Genomic DNA, 24,403 nt, shown 5'->3' with positions numbered 1-24,403 from the left:
TTATTATTATTATTATATTTATTTGTACCCTGTTTGAATGTGGCTGCAGCTCCAGCCTTCAAAGAGACGATCCTATAATCTGGCTGGGGCTCTTAATCAGCCAGCACAGCCCTGTCTGCCCAGACGGCACCCGCACTACAGGGGGGATAACACAGGTGGGGGAACCCATTGTATCCCTTAATCCACCTGATACATCCTCTGTATACCGATGGGATTTGTGAGGGGATGTGGCTGATGGGATTTGTCATGGGATGTGGCTGATAGGATTGGGGGTTGGGTTCGGTGCACAGTGAATGTAGATTGTATATAAATTCTGTGTGTTTGTAATAAAGAGAGTTCTGTTTTTAACCTCAAAGCATGAAGTCCTGTCTCATGATTGAGGGAAGTGCTGGTCTGTGACTGCTTTTTTCGGACAGCCGCAGCGCGTTCGCTTACTGGGAGAGGGAAGGAGCTGACGGGCGGATGTGTCCAGTCTGGGGCACAGGACGATCCGTCACATTGGTGGCAGCGGTGGGATCTAGTCCTTCCAGACCAAAGCGGACCAAAGCAACTAGCCGCAGAACAAAGTTATACCCTGGCGAGGAAGAGCCAAACGGATCCACAGATGGAGTGGATTGAACAGTCACCGGGATGCGAGGTGACTTGGAGGGGAGCCGAGACCCTCGAATCGGAGACTCCAGTATGGGAGTTTGAGAGACGGACCCGAGCCCGGCTCGTGAGATGGAGAGCGGCCCTAGAAAAGTGGAGCGCCCACCGAGGTACACATCTGCCCACCCTAGAACAACAAATCAGGGACCAGGTGAATGGGAGGCTCTACTTGTTCGGGGGACCTGCGTCTCCAGGTGAGGTTGCAGAGCTAGAGAGGCTGGTCTGACAGGAGATTGGGCTCGAAGAGGAGTACCGAGCCATATACTGGGAAGCCCGAGGCCCGCAGCGAAAATCCAGAAAGCCCCATTCTTCGGAAGGGATGGATGTTGGTGGGCCTGGCCTGTTGTGGGAGGCATTCGAGGAAAGGGGTGTCTTTGGCAGTGGCAACATGGACCGATGGTGGGACATTAGTGACAAGCGCCGGAGAGCCTGCCGCCCACTGCAACAAGTGAACTCAGCCAAGACCTTGAGAGACTAGTAGACAGAGAATGGTGTCTCGAGGCAGAATACTTGGCACTGTTCGAGGGGAGCTACGCCCTGCAGTGTGAGCCGACAGATGTCACAGAGCGAGCTCCGGAGGCCGCTCACTGTAATTGACAAGCCTCCGGACTTGAAGGTTCAGCCACTCTGCCCCTGGTATTGCAGCCAGAGCCCGAAGAGGTGAAAGTGGGCAATCACTTTTGGGAGGAAGTCTTCAGGGCGATTATGGACCGCATGCAGTCGCCGGAATTTGAGGCAGCGGTCTATGGGTTTCCACTAGAGGTGGCAGAAGCGCCGACAACGGGGCAGAGAGACGCTGTTCTCTGCCCAGCACCATGCGCCCCTCCTACTCCGGCTGAAGCGCCGGCAGCGGGGCAGAGTGCCGCTGGCCTCTGCCCCCCCCACAGTGAAATGTCCCTGCCTGCTAGCAGGGACCCACCAGGACAGTGCGACGCGATCCTCTGCCCAGCACCGCAAAATGCCAGACCGGCAGAAGAGCCGGCCACGGGGCAGAGTGCTGCTGGCCTCTGCTCATCCCCCAGAACAGTGTTCCCGCCGGCTAACGAGGACCAACCAGAAGTGCTGGCACCCGGAGAGAGAGTCGCTGATCTCTGTCCTGCACCAGCAATCCTTGCTCTGGCTGAAACGCCGGCAACAGGGCAGAGGGACGCTGTTCTCTGCCCAGCACCATGCGCCCCTCCTACTCCGGCTGAAGCGCCGGCACCGGGGCAGAGTGCCGCTGGCCTCTGCTCGCCCCACAGTGAAAGGTCCCTGCCTGCTAGCAGGGACCCACCAGGGCAGTGCGACGCGATCCTCTGCCCAGCACCGCAAAAGGCCAGACCGGCAGAAGAGCCGGCCACGGGGCAGAGTGCTGCTGGCTTCTGCTCATCCCCCAGAACAGTGTTCCCGCCGGCTAACGAGGACCAACCAGAAGTGCTGGCACCCGGAGAGAGAGTCGCTGACCTCTGTCCTGCACCAGCAATCCTCGCTCTGGCTGAAACGCCGGCAACAGGGCAGAGTGCTGCTGGCCTCTGCCCACCCCACAGCGAAGGGTCCCCACCTGCTAGCAGGGAACCACCAGCGGAAGAGCTGGCCACAGGGCAGAATGACGCTGTTTTCTGCCCAGCAACGTTCCCTGCACCAGCAGAGGCACTGGCAACCGGGCAGAGAGTCGCTGACCTCTGCCCTCCACAGCTTACACCCCCATTATCTGGCTCTCCCCAGCACGAGCATCTGGGAGGGGGCGCAGGCGGCGACCCTCCCCAGCGGCTGTCACCAAGTATGGGAGGAAGGGCAACCGGCACTCCTCCCCAGCGGCATGGTCCAGTGGGCAAAACGAGCCCCAGCTCGGAGAGCCAGGTAGGGGTAAGTGAAACTGCTGCTGCTTTGGAGTGGGCTCTTGTTGTTTGGGTGGGGGAATGTGGAGCTGACTCGGGACAAGCCCGTAGTCAGGGTAACCATGGGAGGGTTCCATCAGGTTGGGAGGGAGCCGAGTCTGGGCTGAGGGCCCAGAGGGGAAAGGAAGCCCTGGAGAAAGGTCTCCCATGCCTGCAGAGGAGACTAAAGAGGGCTGCCCACTGGAGAGGCTTCTGGGCTGGCCTCTTACCCTTTGACTACGGGCCAGGCCTAGGAGCCTGGGTGACTGACATGGGGCTGCCAGGGCGCCCCAGAAGCCGCACGCCCGCTCTCCCTACCCCGCAGGACTAGAGACAGTAGAGGCCTGGTCATCCCCAAGCCGATCCGTTAGGGATCTGGCTGTGTCTGCCGGACGTTTGCACAAGAGGGGAGTAATGTGAAGAACCTATGTCTGATCTTCACTGTTATTATTATTATTATTATATTTATTTGTACCCTGTTTGAATGTGGCTGCAGCTCCAGCCTTCAAAGAGACGATCCTATAATCTGGCTGGGGCTCTTAATCAGCCAGCACAGCCCTGTCTGCCCAGACGGCACCCGCACTACAGGGGGATAACACAGGTGGGGGAACCCATTGTATCCCTTAATCCCCTCACCTAATACATCCTCTGTATACTGATGGGATTTGTGAGGGGATGTGGCTGATGGGATTTGTCATGGGATGTGGCTGATAGGATTGGGGGTTGGGTTCGGTGCACAGTGAATGTAGATTGTATATAAGTTCTGTATGTTTGTAATAAAGAGAGTTCTGTTTTTAACCTCAAAGCATGAAGTCCTGTCTCATGAACGAGGGAAGTGCTGGTCTGTGACTGCTTTTTTCGGACAGCCGCAGCGCGTCCGCTTACTGGGAGAGGGAAGGAGCTGACGGGCGGATGTGTCCAGTCTGGGGCACAGGACGATCCGTCACAATTCCCTTTAAGTAATTAAATGTTTCTATCATATCCCCCCTGTCACGTCTTTCTTCCAGGCCATGTAGGTTAAGATCCTTTAACCTGTCCTGGTGAGGTTTATCTTTTAGTAGCCCTTCTCTGAACTTTCTCCAACATTTCTATATCCTTCTGGAGATACGGTCTCCCGTACTGTACACAATACTCCAAGTGAGGTCTCACCAGTGATCTGTACAACGGCATGAGCACTTCCCTCTTTCTACTGCCAATACCTCTCGCTATACAACCCAGCATTCTGCTCGCATTACCTGCTGCTCTACTGCATTGTCTGCCTACCTTTAAATCCTCAGAAATAATTACCCCTAAATCCCTTTCCTCACACGTTGAGGTTAGGACAGTATCAAATATTCTATACTCTGCCCTTGGGTTTTCACACGAATATTGTCCGACCCTTATTTCTTTCTACCCTTTCATTTTGCAGGCTAATTTTGGGTTGGTGCAACGTTTATGATTTACTATTTCAGTTATGATGTTTTATTCTTAAGTTACTGGCCACTGTATTACCTTATTTCCTTTTATTTTCAGCTTGAACCCCTTTGGAGTTTTTTTTACGTCGAAGTTCGTCTGCTTCTACAGTTGTTTCGTCTTTGGGGAGTTCCATTTCATATGAATGCTGGAAATTCCAGTTCTAGCTGAGAGTTTGTGAACAAGTTTGTCAGAGAGAACTCTGATCTCTGACAGCCGGGGAAGGTCTGCGCGATGGACGCAGACAACCACCGCTGCTAGCCACACCTCATTCCGGCTGCAGCGTAAGTTGTTACACACCGGGGACTCAGAAGCACCGGTAAGTGGGGCGGGTGACAGGAGGATCCAGGTCCCCTGCAGCTGCGGGGGATCTGGATCTTAGTCGTCTCATAGTCAGACCTATTTGAGGTCTGATTATAAGACGACCCCGATTATAAGACAAGGGGTATTTTTCAGAGCATTTGCTCTGAAAAAAAACTCGTCTTATAATCGAGCAAATACGGTAAATTAGATGATATGATAAAATTAATGGTATCTAAAGAAAGCCCTGTTTGCCCTGAAAAAAACAATATATAATATGTGTGGGAGCATGAAACGAGAAAGAAGAAAATCACAGCTAAACAGCAAAACTGAAAAATGTTAAAAGACCCATTGTCCCACAATATACTACGAGTAATAACCCATATTGTCCTTAAGGGGTTAAAAGGCTAACTGATCATTAGAAACCCTTTTGCAAGCAGTGCTATGGAATATGATTGCACTATATAAAGCAATAATAAAGTTAAACAGCATCAACGTAGCATCAAACTTTTGCACTTCGATTGGAGTGCTTTCCTGCCAATCAGTGACAGGAAAGCACTCCAATTGAAATAAGTTTGAGCTTTTTCCCAAACACACGTGCACAGGGTTCTAAAGATTCTCCCTGCCGCATCGCTCGCGCGCATGGATAGATGGATGGAGATCTTCAGCCAAACACATCAACAGCACATTAAATAGCTCGGGGTGGTAAAAGCATCAAATGCATATGGGGGACTCTGCACGAACTGTACATTTGCAAGGGAGACACCTCAAACATTTAAAGTGCATAAGACATAAAGCATTAAATAAAACAACCATGCAGATGGAGTTTTTTTCTTCTGGTCATGATACTTACTAAATAAAATAAATAAATAAAAAGTATGGCAATTAAAAAAGGTAAAATGTTTCCATAAGAGGATATAGCCTTCTCAGCTATCCTTTTTGCCTCAATTTTAGTATGCCATATCCTGTCAAAATGTAACGCGCTTTGAAACCGATGCTACTTTATAGATAAATGACAATAACAAACAGGGAAGTGTCAAAAAACGACGTTATAGGCACAAACTATGGTGGTTTGCACGTCGCTTACTATACATTACTAATTACTCAAAAAAATCTCATTCTTACCAACTAGTCACACTGATATAACGTGACGTTCAAAACCCGGGTATATTCCTCTAGCGTTCAGAGCGAGAAACCGAACCCATAATCGGATGCTATGGCAGCCATCTTTGTTTCGGGCTGGCCAAACATTAACAGACAGTGTTTGGAATTGTGGTTACAATACCCAGTATCCAGAAAAAAATAAACTTATTTTGCGTCATATTTGGAAATGTAACATGTATTTGTCTACATAAAATAATGCTTTTATAATGTCTACCCAATTCAATTGTGGGCAACGAGAGGCTGCATCTAATGATGTTCCACGCAAAAGAGGCACAGAGACAGATGCAAGCCTCATTTATCTGTGTCAAGAACCATTTTAATTAATATAATCGTATACATCTTTAAAAAAAAACCAACAGAATAACTATTAGCTGTCAGCGAGTAAAACGTGGACCACTGAAGAGGCAAGACAGTTACTACTGTTGCTGTATCAACTCGAGTGTTTGTGACTCGCCTGTTGTCGCAGACTCAGTACCCGGAAGCTGTTGTAGGAGTCGAGCTGTAAGGATAAGAGGTGAGTAGATTGTAAAAGTAGGCCACGTGGGATGCTAATTAACCGTTTAATGTTTGTTACACTGACCAGTTTGCCTCCTATGCGGTGTTAGGGTAATAGGAAAGTATGTTATTCAGTGTGCCATGCGTTGTATATTCAAAGGTATTTTTATGATGTCATTCTAATGCCAAGGTAAATAGTCGTGTATAACGCTCGGTAAGGCCGGTCTCTTTAACTCTATAACTGTCAGAGGCTACATAAGTAGTCGGAAAACACACATTGCATTTGTTATAAAACATTTTGACACTTATCCTCATGTGTGATGCACGCTTTTTTATTTTATTTTATTTTAATTAATGAAACTGGATTGAGTGTGAAAGTGATCACAGCGGTTTCTATCCTTATTTTATGTGGAGGTGCAACCAAACATAAAGCTGGGCTGCAGATATACTATTGTTGCCCCTCCACATGGGTCCCAGATGAAAGACATCATCTGATCATCCTGTGTAAATATTATTCTTATTGCACTTGATATTAAGTATAACATAAATAAGCACACCTGTTCATGTTTCTGCTTTATTTGTTTCTGTTTCACTTGACATTCAACAATTTTGCTGCTTAAAGGCAAGCAAATATCCAGGGATCAAACTAATGCTACAGCAAACATGGCACTATATACATATATTCCCTAAAAGTTGGATTGTTGTTGTTAGGCTAGGTTCCACTTGGGTTTTTGTCCTGCGTTTTTTTCTTGATGAAAAACGCCAAGAAAGCTGCCACTGCATTTACCTGCGTTTTGGTGTTTTTTTCTGGCGTTTTAGCCTTCCTGTGGAAATTGCTTTTTTTGACCTTAGGCAGTTTTTCCAGCCTTTACAAGTTAGAATTTTCACCCAGCTAAAAGGGATTAGGATAAATGGCAAGTATCTGCCCCCTCCTGGTGTCATTTCTTGGTAGAGTTCTACTTAAACGCCCCGGCGGACCCTTTTGTCTCTTTTCTGTGGTTTGTAAGGCTTGCTTTATTCGGAATGTCTGCTCCTCTAGGAAGATTGGCCCCAAATGATGGTGCAAATTGTTTGCTGTTGCTTTTGGCACGCAGGATCCAGTTGGGTATGTTTGTTTGTAATGGCATGTTTGTTCCAAATGGTGCAAAATTCAATATGAACTTTGTTTTGTGTGAATACTGTTTGTTTCCAGCCTATTTCACGTAGGACACACAGATACTGAGTCCATCCTCTGCATTGTAACTGTGGAAAAAAACGCCATAAAAAACGCCAAGGCAAAACCCACATGGCTTTTTCATGGCGTTTTTTCTCTCCCATAGACTTCTATTGGAGAAAAACGCCAAGATTTCCTTGCAAAAAACACCAGAGTGTCAACATGCTGCGATTTTGAAAAACTGCTACAGAGCCCAAAAAAGCAGAAAAAAACGCCAAACAGAAAAACGCCAAGTGGATATGGCATTGTGCGATTTCCTATTGAAGAACAGCTAACATCTGGCTGCAGCGTTTTTTCACAAAAAAAAACGCCGTGTGGCTGAATTGGCGTTTTTATGGGCATTTTTAGCAAAAAAAAAAACAAGTGGAAACCTAGCCTTAGTCTCACTCCATATGCAGTCCTTTACATTATGTTACAAAATGAAATACCACAATGGCGTTCATCAGCAGTTTGTGTTTTTTAACTTTTTGGGTTTCCGGTTGAAAAATATAACTCAAAGAAATTTAATATAACTTTGAGAAAAAAAATATATGCAGTGATATTTTGTCATAGTGCATTCTATTACTACCCAGCAATAAAAAAAATAAAAAAAATCTTCAGCCATACATTTATCAAGAGTAGGGCTGCAACAACTAATCGATAAAATCGATAATAATCGATAATGAAAATCGTTGCCAACGAATTTCATTATCGATTAGTTGAATCGATTTTTATCGATTATAAAATGAGGGGTTTTTCAGAGCAAACGCTCTGAAAAATACCCCTCATTATATAATCCGTTTCAGTGACTCACAGCAGCAGCTCCTACTTACCAGTCCCTCCCTGTAATCACTGTGACAACTGGCCCCGCCCCCTTCCTTCTCCCAGAAGGCCAGAACCACATGGCTGTGACACTCATCTAACTGTAAGTATAAAATTAATATTTGGGCTGCTGAAAGTTAGGGGAGGTGGGAGTTAATTTAGGGGCAGTTATGGTTAATGGGGTGTTTAGGGTTAATTTAGGGGAAGTTATGGTTAATGGGGTGTTTAGGGGCAGCTATGGTTAATGGGGTGTTTAGGGTTAATTTAGGGGCAGCTATGGTTAATGGGGTGTTTAGGGTTAATTTAGGGGCAGTTATGGTTAATGGGGTGTTTAGGGTTAATATAGGAGCAGCTGTGGTTAATTGGGTGTTTGGGGTTAATTTGAGGCAGTTGTAGTGTATGGGGTGTTTAGGGTTAATTTAGGGGCTGTTGTGGTTGATGGGGGTCTTTAGGGTTAATTTAGGGGATGCTGTGGTTAATGGGGTGTTTAGGGTTAATTTAGGGTAGTTGTGTTTGATGGGGTATTTAGAGTTAATTTAGGGGTAGTTATGGTTAATGGGGTGTTTAGTGTTAATTTAATGATGAGGACTGAGGGTTAATTTAATAAAGTTAACTTAAGGCGCAGTTAGAGGTAAAGGGGGGCAGACTAAGGGGAATCTAAATCCTGGGGCAGTGAAGATTAACCCAGTACTTATTTATAAAAGTATGGTGTCAGTGTGATGCGAACAGGTCTGTGACTCTGAGGGGACTATGAGATATCTGGGGGTATAAGGCATATCTGGGGAGGATGGAGTGACATATCTGGGGGTATAAGGCATATACGATATATAAGGCATATGTGGGGAGGGCAGCGTGGCATGTCTGGGAGGCAGTGTGGCATGTCTGGGGAGGATGGAGTGGTGTATCAGGGGGTATAAGGCGTATCAGGCACAGTGGCATATGTGGGGGTAGAGTGGAGTGGAATATGTGAGAGGCAGCGTGGAGTGGAATATGTGGGAGGCAGCGTGGCATATGTGGGAGGCAGCGTGGCATATGTGGGAGGCAGTGTGGAGTGGCACATGTGGGAGGCAGCGTGGCATATGTGGGAGGCAGCGTGGAGTGGTATATGTGGGAGGCAGCGTGGCATGTCTGGGAGGCAGCGTGGCAAGCCTAGGCTCAAATGTGCATGTGGGAGGCAGCGTGGCATATGTGGGAGGCAGCGTGGAGTGGAATATGTGGGAGGCAGGGTGGAGTGGAATATGTGGGAGGCAGCGTGGCATATGTGGGAGGCAGCGTGGAGTGGTATATGTGGGAGGCAGCGTGGAGTGGTATATGTGGGAGGCAGCGTGGAGTGGTATATGTGGGAGGCAGCGTGGAGTGGAATATGTGGGAGGCAGCGTGGAGTGGAATATGTGGGAGGCAGCGTGGAGTGGAATATGTGGGAGGCAGCGTGGAGTGGCATATGTGGGAGGCAGCGTGGTGTGGCATATGTGGGAGGCAGCGTGGCAAGCCTGGGCTCAAACGTGCATAAATTGGGGGGGCTGGTTGGGAAATAAAGACAAGAAATGCATTTTATCAGGTTTTTTTTTATTCTGCGTTTGTATTTAACATCATTTGTTTATTAAATTATTTTAAATAAATGAAAAATGTACATTCATTTTTTTTTATCCGATTAATCGATTAATCGAAAAAATAATCGGCCAACTAATCGATTATGAAAATAATCGTTAGTTGCAGCCCTAATCAAGAGCACTTAATTGAGATTATTCAAGTAGCAAACATACATTTACACGCCAGGCAAACTCTGATGCTGCGCAGAACACAAACATCCACAACTTAACCAAGTGCATAAAAATCACATTTTGGTACTGTCAAGAGGGTGCTTGAGAATCTGAAAAAAGTCTAGCAAAGAATCTTTGACTTGGTCCATGGTGCATCATTTATAGGGCTCCCTGGATAAAGGAGCAGCCTGGTGCTACTGCTTTTACGGTGAGATACATGATTATTAATCAATGTGCTATAATAATGCACAAAATCAAAATACCATATGTGCTCGAATATAAGACGACAACCCAATATCTGAATACTAATTTAGGGAAAAAAAGAAAGAGCCTGAATATAAGACTACTCTATAGGAAAAAAAAGGTGTTACTAGTAAATGTTAATTCATGTAAACTATTTTTTTCTATTTATAAAAGCTATGATTGAGAAAAATTATTTTTTTGGCTTTTATTTGTCAACCTGCCCCCCAGTCCCAGGCTTGCCACTTGCCCCAGAAATGCCTTATACCCTCCTATATGCCACTGTGCCCTGTGCAATGTCTTTTAACCCCCTATATGCCACTCTGCCTCCAGAAATACCTTGTACCCCTAAATGCTAGAGTGGCATATAGGGGTATAAGGTATTTCTGGAGGCAGAGTGGCAAATAGGGGTTAAAAGGCATATCACAGGTGGGAGTCCCGGCAGCAGCGGAGGTTACCAGACAGAAGGATCCAGGTTCCCTGCAGCGCTGCGGTGGATCTGGAACTGGATCTTAGTCCTCATAGACCTCCATTTGCTCTGGAAAAACACTGTGTCTTATAATCGAGCAAATACGGTAAATCTCCACAACTAAATTCACCTGCTTTCCCTATAGATAGTGGCTAAAGCTCAATTGTTTCACATTCATGGGTGTAGATGACATCAAAGGGTTTTAGGAATGCTTTGGCAGCGGTATTAAGAAGTAAAAGCCTGTCATTTATTGTTTTCCTTATAGCCAGACAGACTCCTCTAAAGATAAGCATGAATCCAGTCGCTATCGCATTATACTGATATCTTGTTGTAACGTTTGTCATTTTTTAAAAACACAATCAATTACAAAACTTTATATTATGTGTTAATAAAGTCAGTTTTGGGAAGGTAGCTGTAGACATGATGCATTAATAAAGGAAATGTAACTCGGCTAACACACCAGCCTGCATTGTCCGCTTATTCTTTGTTATTTTCGCCCTTTATAATGCAGCAACCTCTCAATAGTCATTAAACCCCTGCGTATGAAGAAATTGGGATTTTTGTTGTTGTTGTAGTAACACTAGGGAGTTGGGTGGGTTTGGTTGAGCTAGAAAGGCTGATCTGATGCAGACATATGGGAAGATTCCTTGAGTTTTGTCCCTTTAACTAATCGTTATGTATGGTATATTCACTGGTGTTAGACTGTCATAATATATAGTTATTTCATGGATTTGAAATATGCAATTCTGCATATTTAGTGAAACAAATATGTTGCCATTATTACTCATTATGTTGGGTGTATTTGTATAATCAGTTTTTGTCTCTAAGGTTGCTGTTCTGCAATGGCGGCCTCCTCATCTTCCTCTTCAGCTGGAGGAGTGAGTGGAAGCTCTGTCACTGGATCTGGCTTCAGTGTTTCTGATCTGGCTCCTCCACGGAAAGCTCTTTTCACTTGTCCCAAGGCAGCTGGGGAGATGCTGGAGGGTAAGGACTGCTGGTAGTTTAAAAAACACACCTAATGGAAACAGATACATATTCTACTATGTTTTGTTATGTAATTATGGGGATATGTGTGTGTGTGTGTGTATATATATATATATATATATATATATATATATATATATATATATATATATATATATATATATATATATTTCACATACACACACACACACACACACACTCACTGGCCACTTTATTAGGTACACCTTGCTACCTAATAACATGGACATGATGGCATCACACAGTTGCTGCAGATTTGTCGGCTGCACATCCATGATGCAAATCTCCTGTTCCACCGCATCCCAAAGGTGCTCTTTTGGAATGAGATCTGGTGACTGTGGAGGCCATTGGAATACAGTGAACTCATTGTCATGTTCAAAAACCAGTTGGAGATTATTTGAGCTTTGTAACATGGTGCATTATTCTGCTGAAAGTAGCCATCAGAAGATGGGTACACTGTGGTCATAAAGGGATGGACATGGTCACCAACAATACTTAGGTAGGCTGTCGCCTTTAAATGATGCTCAGTTGGTACTAAGGGGCTCGATTGGTAGTAAGGGGCCCAAAGTGGGCCAAGAAAATGTCCCCCACACCATTACACCACCACCCGCCTGAACTGTTGATACAAGGCAGGATAGATCCATGCTTTCATGTTGTTTATGCCAAAAGTCTGACCCTGCCACCTGAATGTCGCAGCTGGAATCGAGACTCATCAGACCAGGCAACGTTCTTCCATTGTCCAATTTTGGTGAGTCTGTGCAAATTGTAGCCTCAGTTTCCTGTCCTTAGCTGACAGGAGTGGCACCTGGTGTGGTTTTCTGCTTCAAGGTTCTACGTGTTGTGCGTTCAGAGATGGTATTCTGCATACTGTTGCCTTTCTGTCATCAAACCAGTTTGCCCATTCTCCTCTGACATCAACGAGGCATTTTCATCCACACAACTGCGGTTCAGTGGATATTTTATCTTTTTGCGCTGTTCTCTGTAAACCCTAGAGATGGTTGTGCGTGAAAATCCCAGTAGATCAGGACTTTCTGTAATACTCAGACCAGCCTGTCTGGCACCAACAACCATGCAACTTCAAAGTCACTTAAATCCCCTTTCTTACCCATTCTGATGTTTGGTTTGAACTTCAGCAAGTTGTCTTGACCACGTCTACATGCCTAAATGCATTGAGTTGCTGCCAAGTGATTGGCTGATTAGCTTGTGTTGGCAAGCAATTGAACAGGTGTACCTACTATATCTCAATACACCCTATGAAATAGAAATGGTATAAGAAAGCCCCTACAAAACATGCTTCTACAACTCCTCCTGTAGGAATGGTAGTTCCATTTTTCTCAGTATCTGTCTTTAGATACTGTCGGTTTTAGTATTTGAGAAACTGCTGGATTTATAAATGAATCTTATGTAATACATAACAAACAGGAGTTACTTTAGATAATAATTTTAAACAGTAGGTCTACTTCTGTACAACTAGAGGGCAGTAATAACATTGCCCCATCTATGTCAGCTCTTCGTTACCAGGTATAGTGCGATACATTTTTTTTTCTTTGTTGGTCTTCGGGAATCAGCATCTAAATCATGTCCCCCCCATTAATTTTGCTTACTCCTGTAGGGTTTTAACATTTTTGTATCACTAAACTAACAAAAAGAGAAATTCCACCAGCCCCTACCAACCTAAAACAGTGGAAGCACAATTTCATTTTATTAGTTACAAGTTAAATTAAAGAGAGATTGTGGTTAACACTATTTATTTTTCACGGATCGGTACTAATAAAGAAGGAGTTGCCAGCTAGATTTCTGAAATGAATATCATCAATATCTAGGCCTAGCCAGGTCCTTCAATTGCTGGTTCCACGTTGATTCATCTCCTATAGTCTCCCCGTTTATAGTAGAATCACAGTTGCACCAACTACATACTAAGCCTTATTTTCTCTTGTTCGCTGAACATAATCTAATACTTTGTTCATTCATTTTAAAATAGTAATATGCTAAAACGACTGTCCGATCAGTGATCTTTGCAAAGCACTGCACTGTCAAAGTGTTACTTGGAGCACAGGCTTTTTTACATACTTCAAGTCCAGAATGAAAAACTGTCCCGTTCATAATCCTAAAAGGGAAGCCCCATAGGAAAACTAATAATACTGTGTAGAAAACAATTATGTATTTTAGCATGAAAGTGTGTTTTGTTTCGTATAGTTCCAACATCTGTTGACATGCGATATTTGGGGCAAAGCTTTCTACAGCCTTTCTCCAAAGACCCTTTAATCAGATGGCCCTTCTTAGTGATTACAACATTACTGTGTAACTCACCTAATTTTTTTTCTTTAAAGGAGGCCTCCCACCTATTGATCTCCGTAGAATTGGGCTGGGTAGGTTTTTTTTATTTAACCCCTTCGAGACAAAGGCTGATTTTACTTTTTGTACCCTTTGTGACAATGGCCTTTTTAACATTTCTGCGCTGCTTGTGTTTAGCTGTAATTTTCTTCTTTCCCGTTTACTGAACCCACACACATTAGATATTGTTTTTTTCAGGACAAGAAGGGCTTTCTTTAGATGACATTGTTTTGATTGTATCATATTATTTACTATTAAAAAAATTATAAAATATGGTGAAAAATTTAGAAAAAAATGACTGTTTCTAACTTTTAGTTGAAAAATCTTTTACTCATCTATAAAAGGTAATGAAAAAACCTGCTAAATAGATTCTACTATTTGTCCTGAGTTTAGAAATACCCAATGTTTTTATGTTTTTTTGCTTTTTTCTACCCATTATGGGGCAATAAGTACAGGTAGCGTTTTGCTATTTCAAAGCCATTTTTTCCAAATCTGGTAATTCTTCCCCCCATGTGCCATTTCGGGTATCTTTGAAGCCGGCCAATGCAATTTACCCCATCAAGTCATATATTTTTGAAAACTAGACAGCCCAGGGTATTCCAAATGCTAGTATTTTAACTCTTTCCATGCACCATATCTACCACCAGTCTTTGTCAAACTTTATGGTAGTCATTTTTTTGCATTTGTTTTGTCATACACATTTTACTTCAGGTATGAATTAAAATGTTCTAGTTTATGTCACTATCACAAAACACCCCAATATGTGTTCAGCAACATCTCCTGAGTGCAGCGATACCCCACATGAATGATTTTGCCTGGTTGTTTGGGGGCAAAAGGGCCACATTTAGGGCATGTGCATTTTTCAATGTTGAACTTTGGCATTTGTGGATCCACTGCCCATGCCCTATTTGGTACATCTTTGAGCCGGGCCATTTCAGTGTGCCCAACAAAACCATATATTTTTCAAAACTAGACACCACAGGGTATTTTAAATGCTGGTATTTTAACTCTTTGCATGCACATATTTTACCACCAGCATTTTTTCAAAGTTTGCAGTAATATTTTTGTGTGTATTTTTCCCACACACACCTACTTTATGTATGAATTTCCAGCTCCTGGTATATGCCGCTGTCACACGACACCCCATAATGTGTTCAGCAACATCTCCTGAGTGCAGTGATACCCCACATGCATGGGTTTGTCATTTTTTGGGGGAACTAAAAGGCCACATTTGGTACGTGTGCATTTTTCTAATTGGAAATTAGATGTGTGGCCATCCTTCCCCCCGTGTTAATTGGGACGTTGTTGAACCTGGCCCATTCAATTTACCCCATCAAATCATACATTTTTTAAAAGTAGACACCCCACGGGCATTTAATATGCCAGTATTTTAACTCTTTCCATGCGAGAATTGTTTTAAGCTAATATGCTAATTTTAGGACTTGCTCACAAAAATATATTTTTTATATATATATATATATTTTTTTTTTAAAAAAATTTAACATTTTTTTTCAACTTGGAGGTTCCCCTGATAGTGACATCAGTGGGAAATGATTTTTACATTTTACTGTTTTTTTTACTATTTTTTTCTAATTATTATTAATTTTATTTTATTTTTTAATTTATTTTTACTAATCACACTGTGATTAGAAAGCTGGGCTCCATTGACTTGCATGGTGAATGCAGTACCTGTATTCAACCTGCAAGTGGAGCCAAAGTTCTCTAGATGGTCTGGACCGTCTAGCGAACTTTTAAAATTTGTGGTTCCTGTTACAGGACGGCGGCCATCTTCCTTGATGGCGAAGATTGCCGGCAGCTGCGGCTGTGACCGCTCTCCGGAGCGGTCACAGCCCATCAAAAGGTTAGTGTTTGGTGTCGCTGGATGCCTCCTGATCGAGGCATTCCAGCGACACCATTTAAGTTTAGGAGGCGATCGTCGATCGCCTCCTAAACGCTTTTAAAACGGGCGTCCGCCGCCATACAAAGTATGGCGGATGTTGACGCCCCGTGGAGGGGCCAGAGATGGCCCCTTCGTGCCGATCGCGGCGTTGCTGAATGCCTCGAGGTCGAGGCATTCAGCAACGCTTTTTGGGTGCAGAAAGCGATAGTAGATCACTTTCTGCACCCGTTTAAAGACGTGCCGGTCCTGGCACGTCAATTGTCGTAAAGCACATGCTTTTCCGTGTCGTGCCAGGACCGGCAATTGTCGTTAAGGGGTTAAAGATGAAGAGCAGGAAAACCTACATGATGTTTTGTATATGCATGCCTTAATTCCTGTTTCCTGGTGTGATTTATAGGAAGTACATTCAGTATTTGCTACAGTTGTGTGTTGCATTTCCTATGTGGACTTTAGGCATTAAGAGGTCGTACTAGTCTTAGCTCACGTCAGGAGCACCGTATGCGAAGCCCCAGAAGCATTTTACCGGTTTTGTGACAATACATAGATAACATGTGTTGCATTTGTGAATATTTATGGAACTGTTTTGTGACAAATACTACATACTTATTCTTTCCAGCTATAGGAGAATAACAAAATGATATTTTTGATCCCTTTAAACACTTTAGAATCCACTCTGTTCCTTATCGTTATTTGGTCATTAATGTGATGTGGCTTTCATCTAATTCCCCCTCATACCATCTATTCTACATGGAATGAAGTTATTTGGCCAGAAATATGCAGATGCTCCTCAAACATTTTGGGAATTCACACCATTGTGTCATTTCCATGAAAGACTATGAAGCGGTAGATGGCAAATGCTAGTTATAGTATTCCTCAAAACATTATATAGAATTTTGGCAATGACCAAAATGTAAGTATTAACGTTATTTTTTGTAAGGGAAAGAATTGCATTATTTTAAATGATCTTGTTTGAATTGAAGCCTATGAATATCTTTTCTGTCTCCTATCTGTCTGGTCCCCTGTTCCATTACAATAGAACAATCACAAGCCAGCTTATTTGATTTCACACTTTGCTTCTTGAAAGGGAAAACTTAGTTATATAACACGTTCCAGTAATTAGCATTTACATTGTATGTACAAAGCTGTGAGAGGAATCTCCCAGGTTTGCGATAAGCAACTTCCCTTGGTTTTTATTTTAAAGCCTGTCTCCTATATTCTTAAAACACTACAACAACCCCTCTATTCAAGTAAAGGAAATTACCTTTGGCTTTTCCCTTCCTTTTTGATTTCTTTCATTTACTGAGAATCCTGCACTTAATCATCTAATTTAGGTAGTGTCTGGCTTGTGTGCTATAGGGTTGGGAAGCTATAGCTGACCATTTATTTTTTTTATTTTTTTCTCTCATTCTAGTTGTTTCCATCTCCCTTGAATTTGTCTGACTGAACAGTGTATTTCTGACTTTAACCTAAATTGGATTATAGGCTGATAAACTCAGAGGCAGAGAATGACTTCACCCAAGCCCCAAACTACCATTATCGATGAGCTACAGCCATATCCACAGGCGTTGAGCTGCTACATTTTAAGTGGAACTTAGTGCACTTATTATATTGGAGTACCTTTCATCACTTAATTGATGCCATCTTAGTATTTGTACCCTGTTTGTATTTTTAGTTAATTTTGATAATATTAGCTCACCCCTTTCCATCTAGTTGTCTTTTTCTTGTATAAGTAAATATAATCTAGGAATTCCAAATTTTAAATACCTGTCTGGGAAATGAGGAAGTAAGAGTGTGCTCAGACACATGCTGTCTGCTCTTGTATTCTGTATACTTAACCTGCCACGTTATTATTATTATCTACGCAGTTTACGCAGCGCTTCTTACGTATGTTCAAGGGGTATGACAAGAGTAGAATTGAAAGACTAAGACAAGCCGATACATTGGGTGGAGAGATCCCTGCTTACAATCTTGAGGGAATGGGGTGAGGACAAACATAAGGAACAGAGAAAGGGTGAGAGGTAGTTTGGTGATTGTATCAGTGACAAGGAAGTTCTAGCAGCTAAAATGGTATGCTTCTCTGAAGGAGTATTTTTTTGAATGTTGCTGAAGGTTCGGTAGAAGTAGGCTCCAGAGATATGGGGCACCACGAGTGAAATCTTGTAGATGGGGGAAAAAGAAGAGGTGACAAATGAGGAGGAGAGCCTTAGCCCATGGGAAGAACTTTAAGAAATGTATGGAGAGCAGTGTTATGGAGGGCCTTAGATGTTAGTACAAGGATTTTAAATTTGATTCTAAAGATAATGGGGAGCCAGTGGAGGATTTCACAGAGTGGGGAAGCAGAACAAGAGCAGCGTGCAAGGAAGATAAGCAGCATTTAGGACATACTGCAGGAGAGAGTGGGAGAGTCAAATGCCAACCAAAAGAGTGTTGCTGTAGTCAAGATGGGAAATGATAAGTGAATGAACCGGAGTAACCGGGAATAATCCACAGTAATGGATTAGTAAATTCAATGTGTTCTAGCAGATAAAGGATGAGGGAACAGTAAATATTGGTGAACCCTATCCACCTATCACTAAATACACTCTCGAGTGATAGTAAAGCAAACTTTGCACACTGGATAATCTTTTAAAGTGAATAAGCACACGGATAATGAGCAAAGAATGGTTGTAATATTTATTGCCCAACCCCTTGGAATATGCAGAAATCCTAAAAGAAAAGTTAGATTTCTAAAACATCTAACAATTGCAGTGTAACCATGTGAATACCAATGTACTAGCAAGATCCAGACCGAGATGGTCTTAAAAGTTTACATGTCCTTTAGTTAGCCAATAAAGGAAATGTATCTACCCACTTTTTTGTTTCTTTCTAAAACTAACATGGTGCAACTTTCTATACTTTATCTAAAAAAATACCCTATTTGCTCGATTATAAGATGACCCCCCCCAAAATTTGAATATTAATTTAGAAAAAAAAAAAAGAAAAAGCCTGACTACCCTAGTTTTATTAGTAAATATTCACATGTAAACTATTTTTCATGCTTAATAAAAACTATGACTGAGAAAAATGCATTTTTTTGTTTTTATTTGCCAACCTGACCCCCAGTTATGCACATCTACTCTGCCCTGCAGGGGCTCTGGATCTTAGTCTTATAGTCAGACCTCCTATTTGAGAGATTATAAAATGACCTTAAATATATAAGACAAGGGGTATTTTTCAGAGCATTTGCTCTGGGGGGAAAAACCTTGTCTTATAATCGAGCAAATATGGTACATTCAGCAGTTGTGTATTTCTATTTCAGATTATCTGTTATAATATTTATGGTCTATACTTAGATATTGTCTGGTTAAAGAAAGTTGTAACTAATGTCCTTACACCTCCCCACACACACATACTAGTCACAGAATAGTTGAATATTGTTCTTTTTTGCCCCCTAACTGGTCTCCTCTGTTTACAGATGGTTCAGAGAGATTCCTATGTGAGTCTGTGTTCAGCTATCAAGTTGCATCCACTCTGAAGCAGGTTAAGCATGGTAAGAAGATTATAGGCTACTGATTTTATTGTGGAAATACGACCGGAGATGGAATTAGGTTTAGGAACGTGCAGATTCCGATTGTGTTTTATATTTTTTAAGCAGTTGCATTTTTTTGTGTTCTCAGCCTTGATATCGTAGCCCAATCCATAATCTTACTACCTTGTGGTAAATAATGGAATGGCTTAGTTTCAGTCACTGAGACCTAGACAGTCTGACTAATTAAAGGTTATGGAGGAAACAATTTTATTACAGAAGTAGGAATTCTTGACAGCCATCTTAGTATAGAAATTAATAATTTTAATAATGTATAAAATAACACAACAGCTTCCAAAAACTAGTTGGTATTGACAGTTGGAGGAATTTTATCACTAGTTTTCATCCATTATGCGCTTTTGGTCCAGGGTTCATCTTGTTTTCTCAGCGGCGTTAAGCAGACTTTGACTTAAATACAAAGCCACTGGATTTTATTTATAACTTTTGATTGCACATGCCATTAACTTTTATTTAGAACAGAGTAGCCCCCAATATTACATTTTTTTTACAGAAGTAAATATGAATTTCCACAATCTTCTTTATCTATGAAGAGTGCACTATTAAATGGTGTCACTTGGAAATTCAAGTCACATTTACCATCCATGACTAATACACTTTTCTTAAAAAGCTGATTTCTAGTGTCCATAAATATGTTTCTCGACATCTAGTCATCAAGTACCCCCAGCAGTAACACTCAGACATTAAACATAAGCATGCTCACCTGAGGAAGTAATACACGTTAAACATGCATGTTTGGGGGTTATTTGAGCTCCGGTATTGAGAATCTCTGATATCTGTTGTAAGGTCTAAAAAAGTGAGTTGTTTTAGAGTACATACAGAACCACCAGCCTCTACCATAATCTAGATATTAAAGTATACTTTATTTTGCTCTGTGACACAAATACTTGGCCTATAATAATGAGGGATTTATGCACATATTTGTTGAGGCCCAAAAAACGTATTTAACTTTACTGTTCTGTAGGTACTTTTTCTTAGTTCTTATTCTTTTTGCCCCGGATGTCCAATTGCTTTGACATGCAATGCAAAAGTGCTGTTTTTAGAATATATTACCTATTAAAAAATAGGCTATTTGTTTATACCAAAGGATATCACTAAAGGTCCTAAAAACCATTAAGTGAAAAAGGAAACCATTGTTATGTTGTATGCAGATTTGTAGCTGATGTTTGGAATGTTTTCATAGTTAAGATGTATTTATATACAAGGGCCTAGTTTGTTCTTTGGTATGATAAAGTAAACCATTGGAGGGACCTTAGGATTCTGGGATGGGAACATGCTATAATTACAGTAACATTTTTGTAGGTTTAATCTTTTCAGATCAACAAGTGACTCGAATGGAAAAGTTGGCTGGTTTAGTAGAGGAGCTGGAAGCAGACGAATGGAGATACACACCTATTGAACAGCTTCTTGGTTTCACCCCTTCTTCGGGAGGAAAGTGACTATCCATATGCAATGCCTACTGGATCGAGGGGAACATCTGTTTGAGATTGACACAACACAGGAATCTTACAGGACTTTTCAGTACAAAGTGGCTTGTTCTTAGAAGATGTAATTGAGTGAACCTTCTATACAGACATGGCAGAGATGGAATATAGAAAAGGTTCCAAGGAATTTAAATGAAAACTACACTTTACATTTGCACCTATGTTACTCTTCATCCATCCCTGTAATCCCTGATTGCAAAAACTGTGTATCCTTACACCCATAGCCTCAACACGCACAATTCATGGATTTACCTAAATGGCCAATGTTTACAACCTCATCCAGTTTTCCAGAATTCTCTACAGTGGTGCAAAGAAGGTGCATCTTCTTCTGTTTATAATTTAGCAAGCTTGGACGTGTAGCTGTTGCGCAAGATTTGAACTGCATTAAAATACACTGTATTATCACTGTATTGTTACATTTTGCACACTGTAGATTGTTGGATGTCTGTGTAATGCTTGGTTTTTGTTTTAGTGCAATAAAGATATGTCATATGATAAACATCAAAACCTTTATTTGATATGAACAGTAGTTCCTATAAAATAATAGTGCATATTTTTAACGGTAGCCGTTTACCGTAGTTAATCCAGTTTTTTCAGGATTGTCCAATTTTAACAGGAATTATTGAAGCTGATATGTTACTGCTAAAAATAAAAAGCCAAAAGTGCCATATGGAGCAGCTATTCCAAACAATGATTTATTTTATGTTTAGGACCTGGTTTGTAAAATACAAAGTTCAAGGCTTGGGGCATGTCTTTCAAATAAGAAAAAAAAAAACCAACACATAGGACAATGCAAATACATCAACCTCTCTAAGTATAAACTCAATAAATCCTGCCATATTTTTGTTTCCATAATGGTTTTATTTTGTTTTTTAATTGCAAACATCCTGCCTTGTACAGTACAAAACATCAGTTATGTGTCTATAGTAGGACAGGTTAAACTAATATGATGTGTCTTACGCATTATTATAGAATATCAATGCTAAAAACTAGCTTTCTTGTTTTGTAAATGTTTTCCCTTTCTGTATTCTTTTAGTGGTAGGCCATTTGCAAAGAACATTTGATTTTGCACCTAGAGATTCATTTTTGAAACGGTGCCTAATTTTGGCACTGAATGTGTTGCCTATGGCTGTTTTTAATGGTTCAAGGACCAAGGTTAAAAAAATATAACACTTCTACTTTGGCCACAAACACTTTGGCTATTTTTAGCTGTTTTAAGGAACGCTCATACTCCGAAATAGATCTTCTCTCCACGCGGTTGGTTATTTTAGAAAATAATCTGGCAACAGAAGGACTGATGCAAAAGGTTACGGAGACATCTGTTTGTAGGAGGCGATTGTGGCATTGGTTCAGTACTTGTGTAGAATGTGTGGTTGGTATGCGAACATACTGCCTGTTCACTCATTACTTCTATAGTCCCCACCAGACACTGTTTATCACTGAGCCTTAATGAAGATGATGAATCAAGCAAGTCTTTGTCATGAAGTTCCAGTGGCGCTAAATAACAAAATGTATACATGCCTCCCCGTGCTACATCCAAAGGTATGCATAACATGGCAAGCATGCACAATCAAGGGAGCTTATCATTAGTTTCAAACTTGCCCATCAGCGTATGCATACTCTACACAAAATATCCTTTGGTCTTTGGCCATGTCTTATGTTCCTAAAAGCTTTATGTCTATCCTATACATGTTTAAATATAACATGTGCTTTCATGATGATCAGCATGTTAAGAATGTCATGATTTTGTATCATGCCATACAGTTTCCCCCCTAATATACAGAGAAATGGACCAGTTGGGTTGCATATGCCTTAATAAACTGTGTTTATTAAATATTTGTTCCCAGTGTTTCCTGGGTCTACATATATATACAGTATGCTATATATGCACAGCTGTGATTTTTTTTTTTCTTACTTTGTGTGAATGAATACCAAGATCTCAGACATGTTAAAAATAAAGAGGCTCTGGTACTTTATCGAGCTAAATAAGATCACCTACCACTGCACATCATGAGTTAGAAGAACAGTATTTCTGAACAGCTCTTTGAGAAGGGCCCTCCTCACCTGTTGTCTCTGTAAGTCAATTTGTTATGTTAGATACTACTTGTTATGTCCTGTCTACCCATTGTACAGCACTATGGAATTTGATGGCGCTATATAAAACAATAAATAATAATAACAGACATGGGATAGCTGGATATCTAGTCCAAATGAATGTATGTACGTTTATATACCTCTCCCAATTATCATTTCTAACCATAAGCCATTCATTTAGAGAGCACAAAGCAAAGCATTCAGCAAGTATTCAAGAAACGCCTACCTAAGGCATACGTATTGCTGATTCCGCCACGTTGTACGGCAATTTATTGCTTAGCTCGCCACTATGTCAAAGTACCCCAAGTTTGGTGAGTCCTATCTAATTTTGTATGTGCTATATTGCTTACCGAGTAGCTGAATCAATAGGGCTGCACTCATTTTTAACCCAAATGAGACGCTCAGGCAATTTAAAGCCTTTTCTGGACACCATTAATGAGGCGCCCATGTGCTCTGCATATTTGTATCCTCCAACAAGACAGGTATGGAAAGTAGGGATAAGGATGCAAAAAAAAAAGTTTGTCTCCTTTTGCCCATTCTTATTTTATAACAATGTTTTCATTTTATTATAGTTATCTGCTACAGATCATATCTTTTTTTTTTTTTTTTTTTTTTTGCTTTGTATGTTTGAACACACGCCAGAATGTCACGTGTGGTGACAAATGATAGTGTGATTAGCTCTGTTACAGTGGCACTTACTCACTGGGAGACGCTGCCAGCTGATGGCGTCATACCACCTCCTCTCTTTGGCATGGGTCCTGCAGTTGTCTCCCACGTAAGAACAACACATGATGCTGCTTACCGTGTATACGTCTTTGGTTAGCATTCTGTTTAAACTGAAGCTATACTACACGCTTTATGCATACCTCCAAACATCTTAAAAAGCCAGAGGGGCATTTTTGTTTAGAGATGTGACTACTGTGCAAGGCTTTTTGTGTCAGCTGTGACATAACGATAGCTATTCACATACATCTGTAAGACAAAAGAATAGTTATCATGTGCCGTAAAGATTTACGGTTGAGATGTCGTTGTCATAGGTTCAATATTGTACTTCACATCTGAAATACATTAATGGGGTCATAATACTATTTTTAAAATGCTAAATACGGTAAATTATATCGCAAATTATTGTTAGTGTGGCGGGGGGGTCAAAATGGTAATAAGTATAATATGCCATAGAAAGCTAGCAATCTTAGCTCTCCATGTTCATTCATTAAAAGACTGGTGCGTCAAAAACTACCATAGATCTGAAGAAGTGCCTTGCTGTAATTAAGCCCTTCATTAACACACTGTGAATTATTTAATGTTCTTACCTAGTCTAGAAAACATGAGATTGTACTTCACCATGCAATGCTTCCAGACATGTAAGCTTGGATTATATACTATTTTCAGAAGAAAAAGGCAATTTAAATATGCAAAATGCCACTTCAAGATTCAAATATGTGGGCACCTCTTTGTGACAGTGGCATCGTGGCCCCAATGGTTTGAGCTAAGTGGCTCTGAGGAATGATTTACGTAGAAACACTGCACAATAATAGATGAATGTTGTGGACTTCAAACACTTATGGTCCTGATTTGTGTGACTTTACACAATTTATTGCTCTCTGC

General features: G+C 41.6%; 1 protein-coding gene across 1 annotated transcript; it reads left to right on the top strand.

The window, feature by feature from the left end:
* Window positions 1-11,240: 11,240 nt before the first annotated feature.
* On the top strand, window positions 11,241-20,656 carry LOC149281363 (anaphase-promoting complex subunit 16). Its single transcript, XM_089499401.1, has 3 exons — window positions 11,241-11,382; window positions 19,089-19,163; window positions 20,535-20,656. The coding sequence occupies exons 1-3, from the start codon at window positions 11,241-11,243 to the stop codon at window positions 20,654-20,656; spliced, it is 339 nt and encodes a 112-aa protein (XP_089355527.1).
* The last annotated feature ends 3,747 nt before the right edge of the window (window positions 20,657-24,403 follow it).

This window comes from Sceloporus occidentalis, unplaced genomic scaffold, assembly GCF_023333645.1.
Source record: "Sceloporus occidentalis isolate IW3139 unplaced genomic scaffold, rSceOcc1.0.p SCAF_134, whole genome shotgun sequence".
NCBI lineage: Eukaryota > Metazoa > Chordata > Lepidosauria > Squamata > Phrynosomatidae > Sceloporus > Sceloporus occidentalis.
The sequence above is the reverse complement of the archived record's forward strand: the minus strand, read 5'-3'. Positions and strand labels throughout refer to the sequence as shown.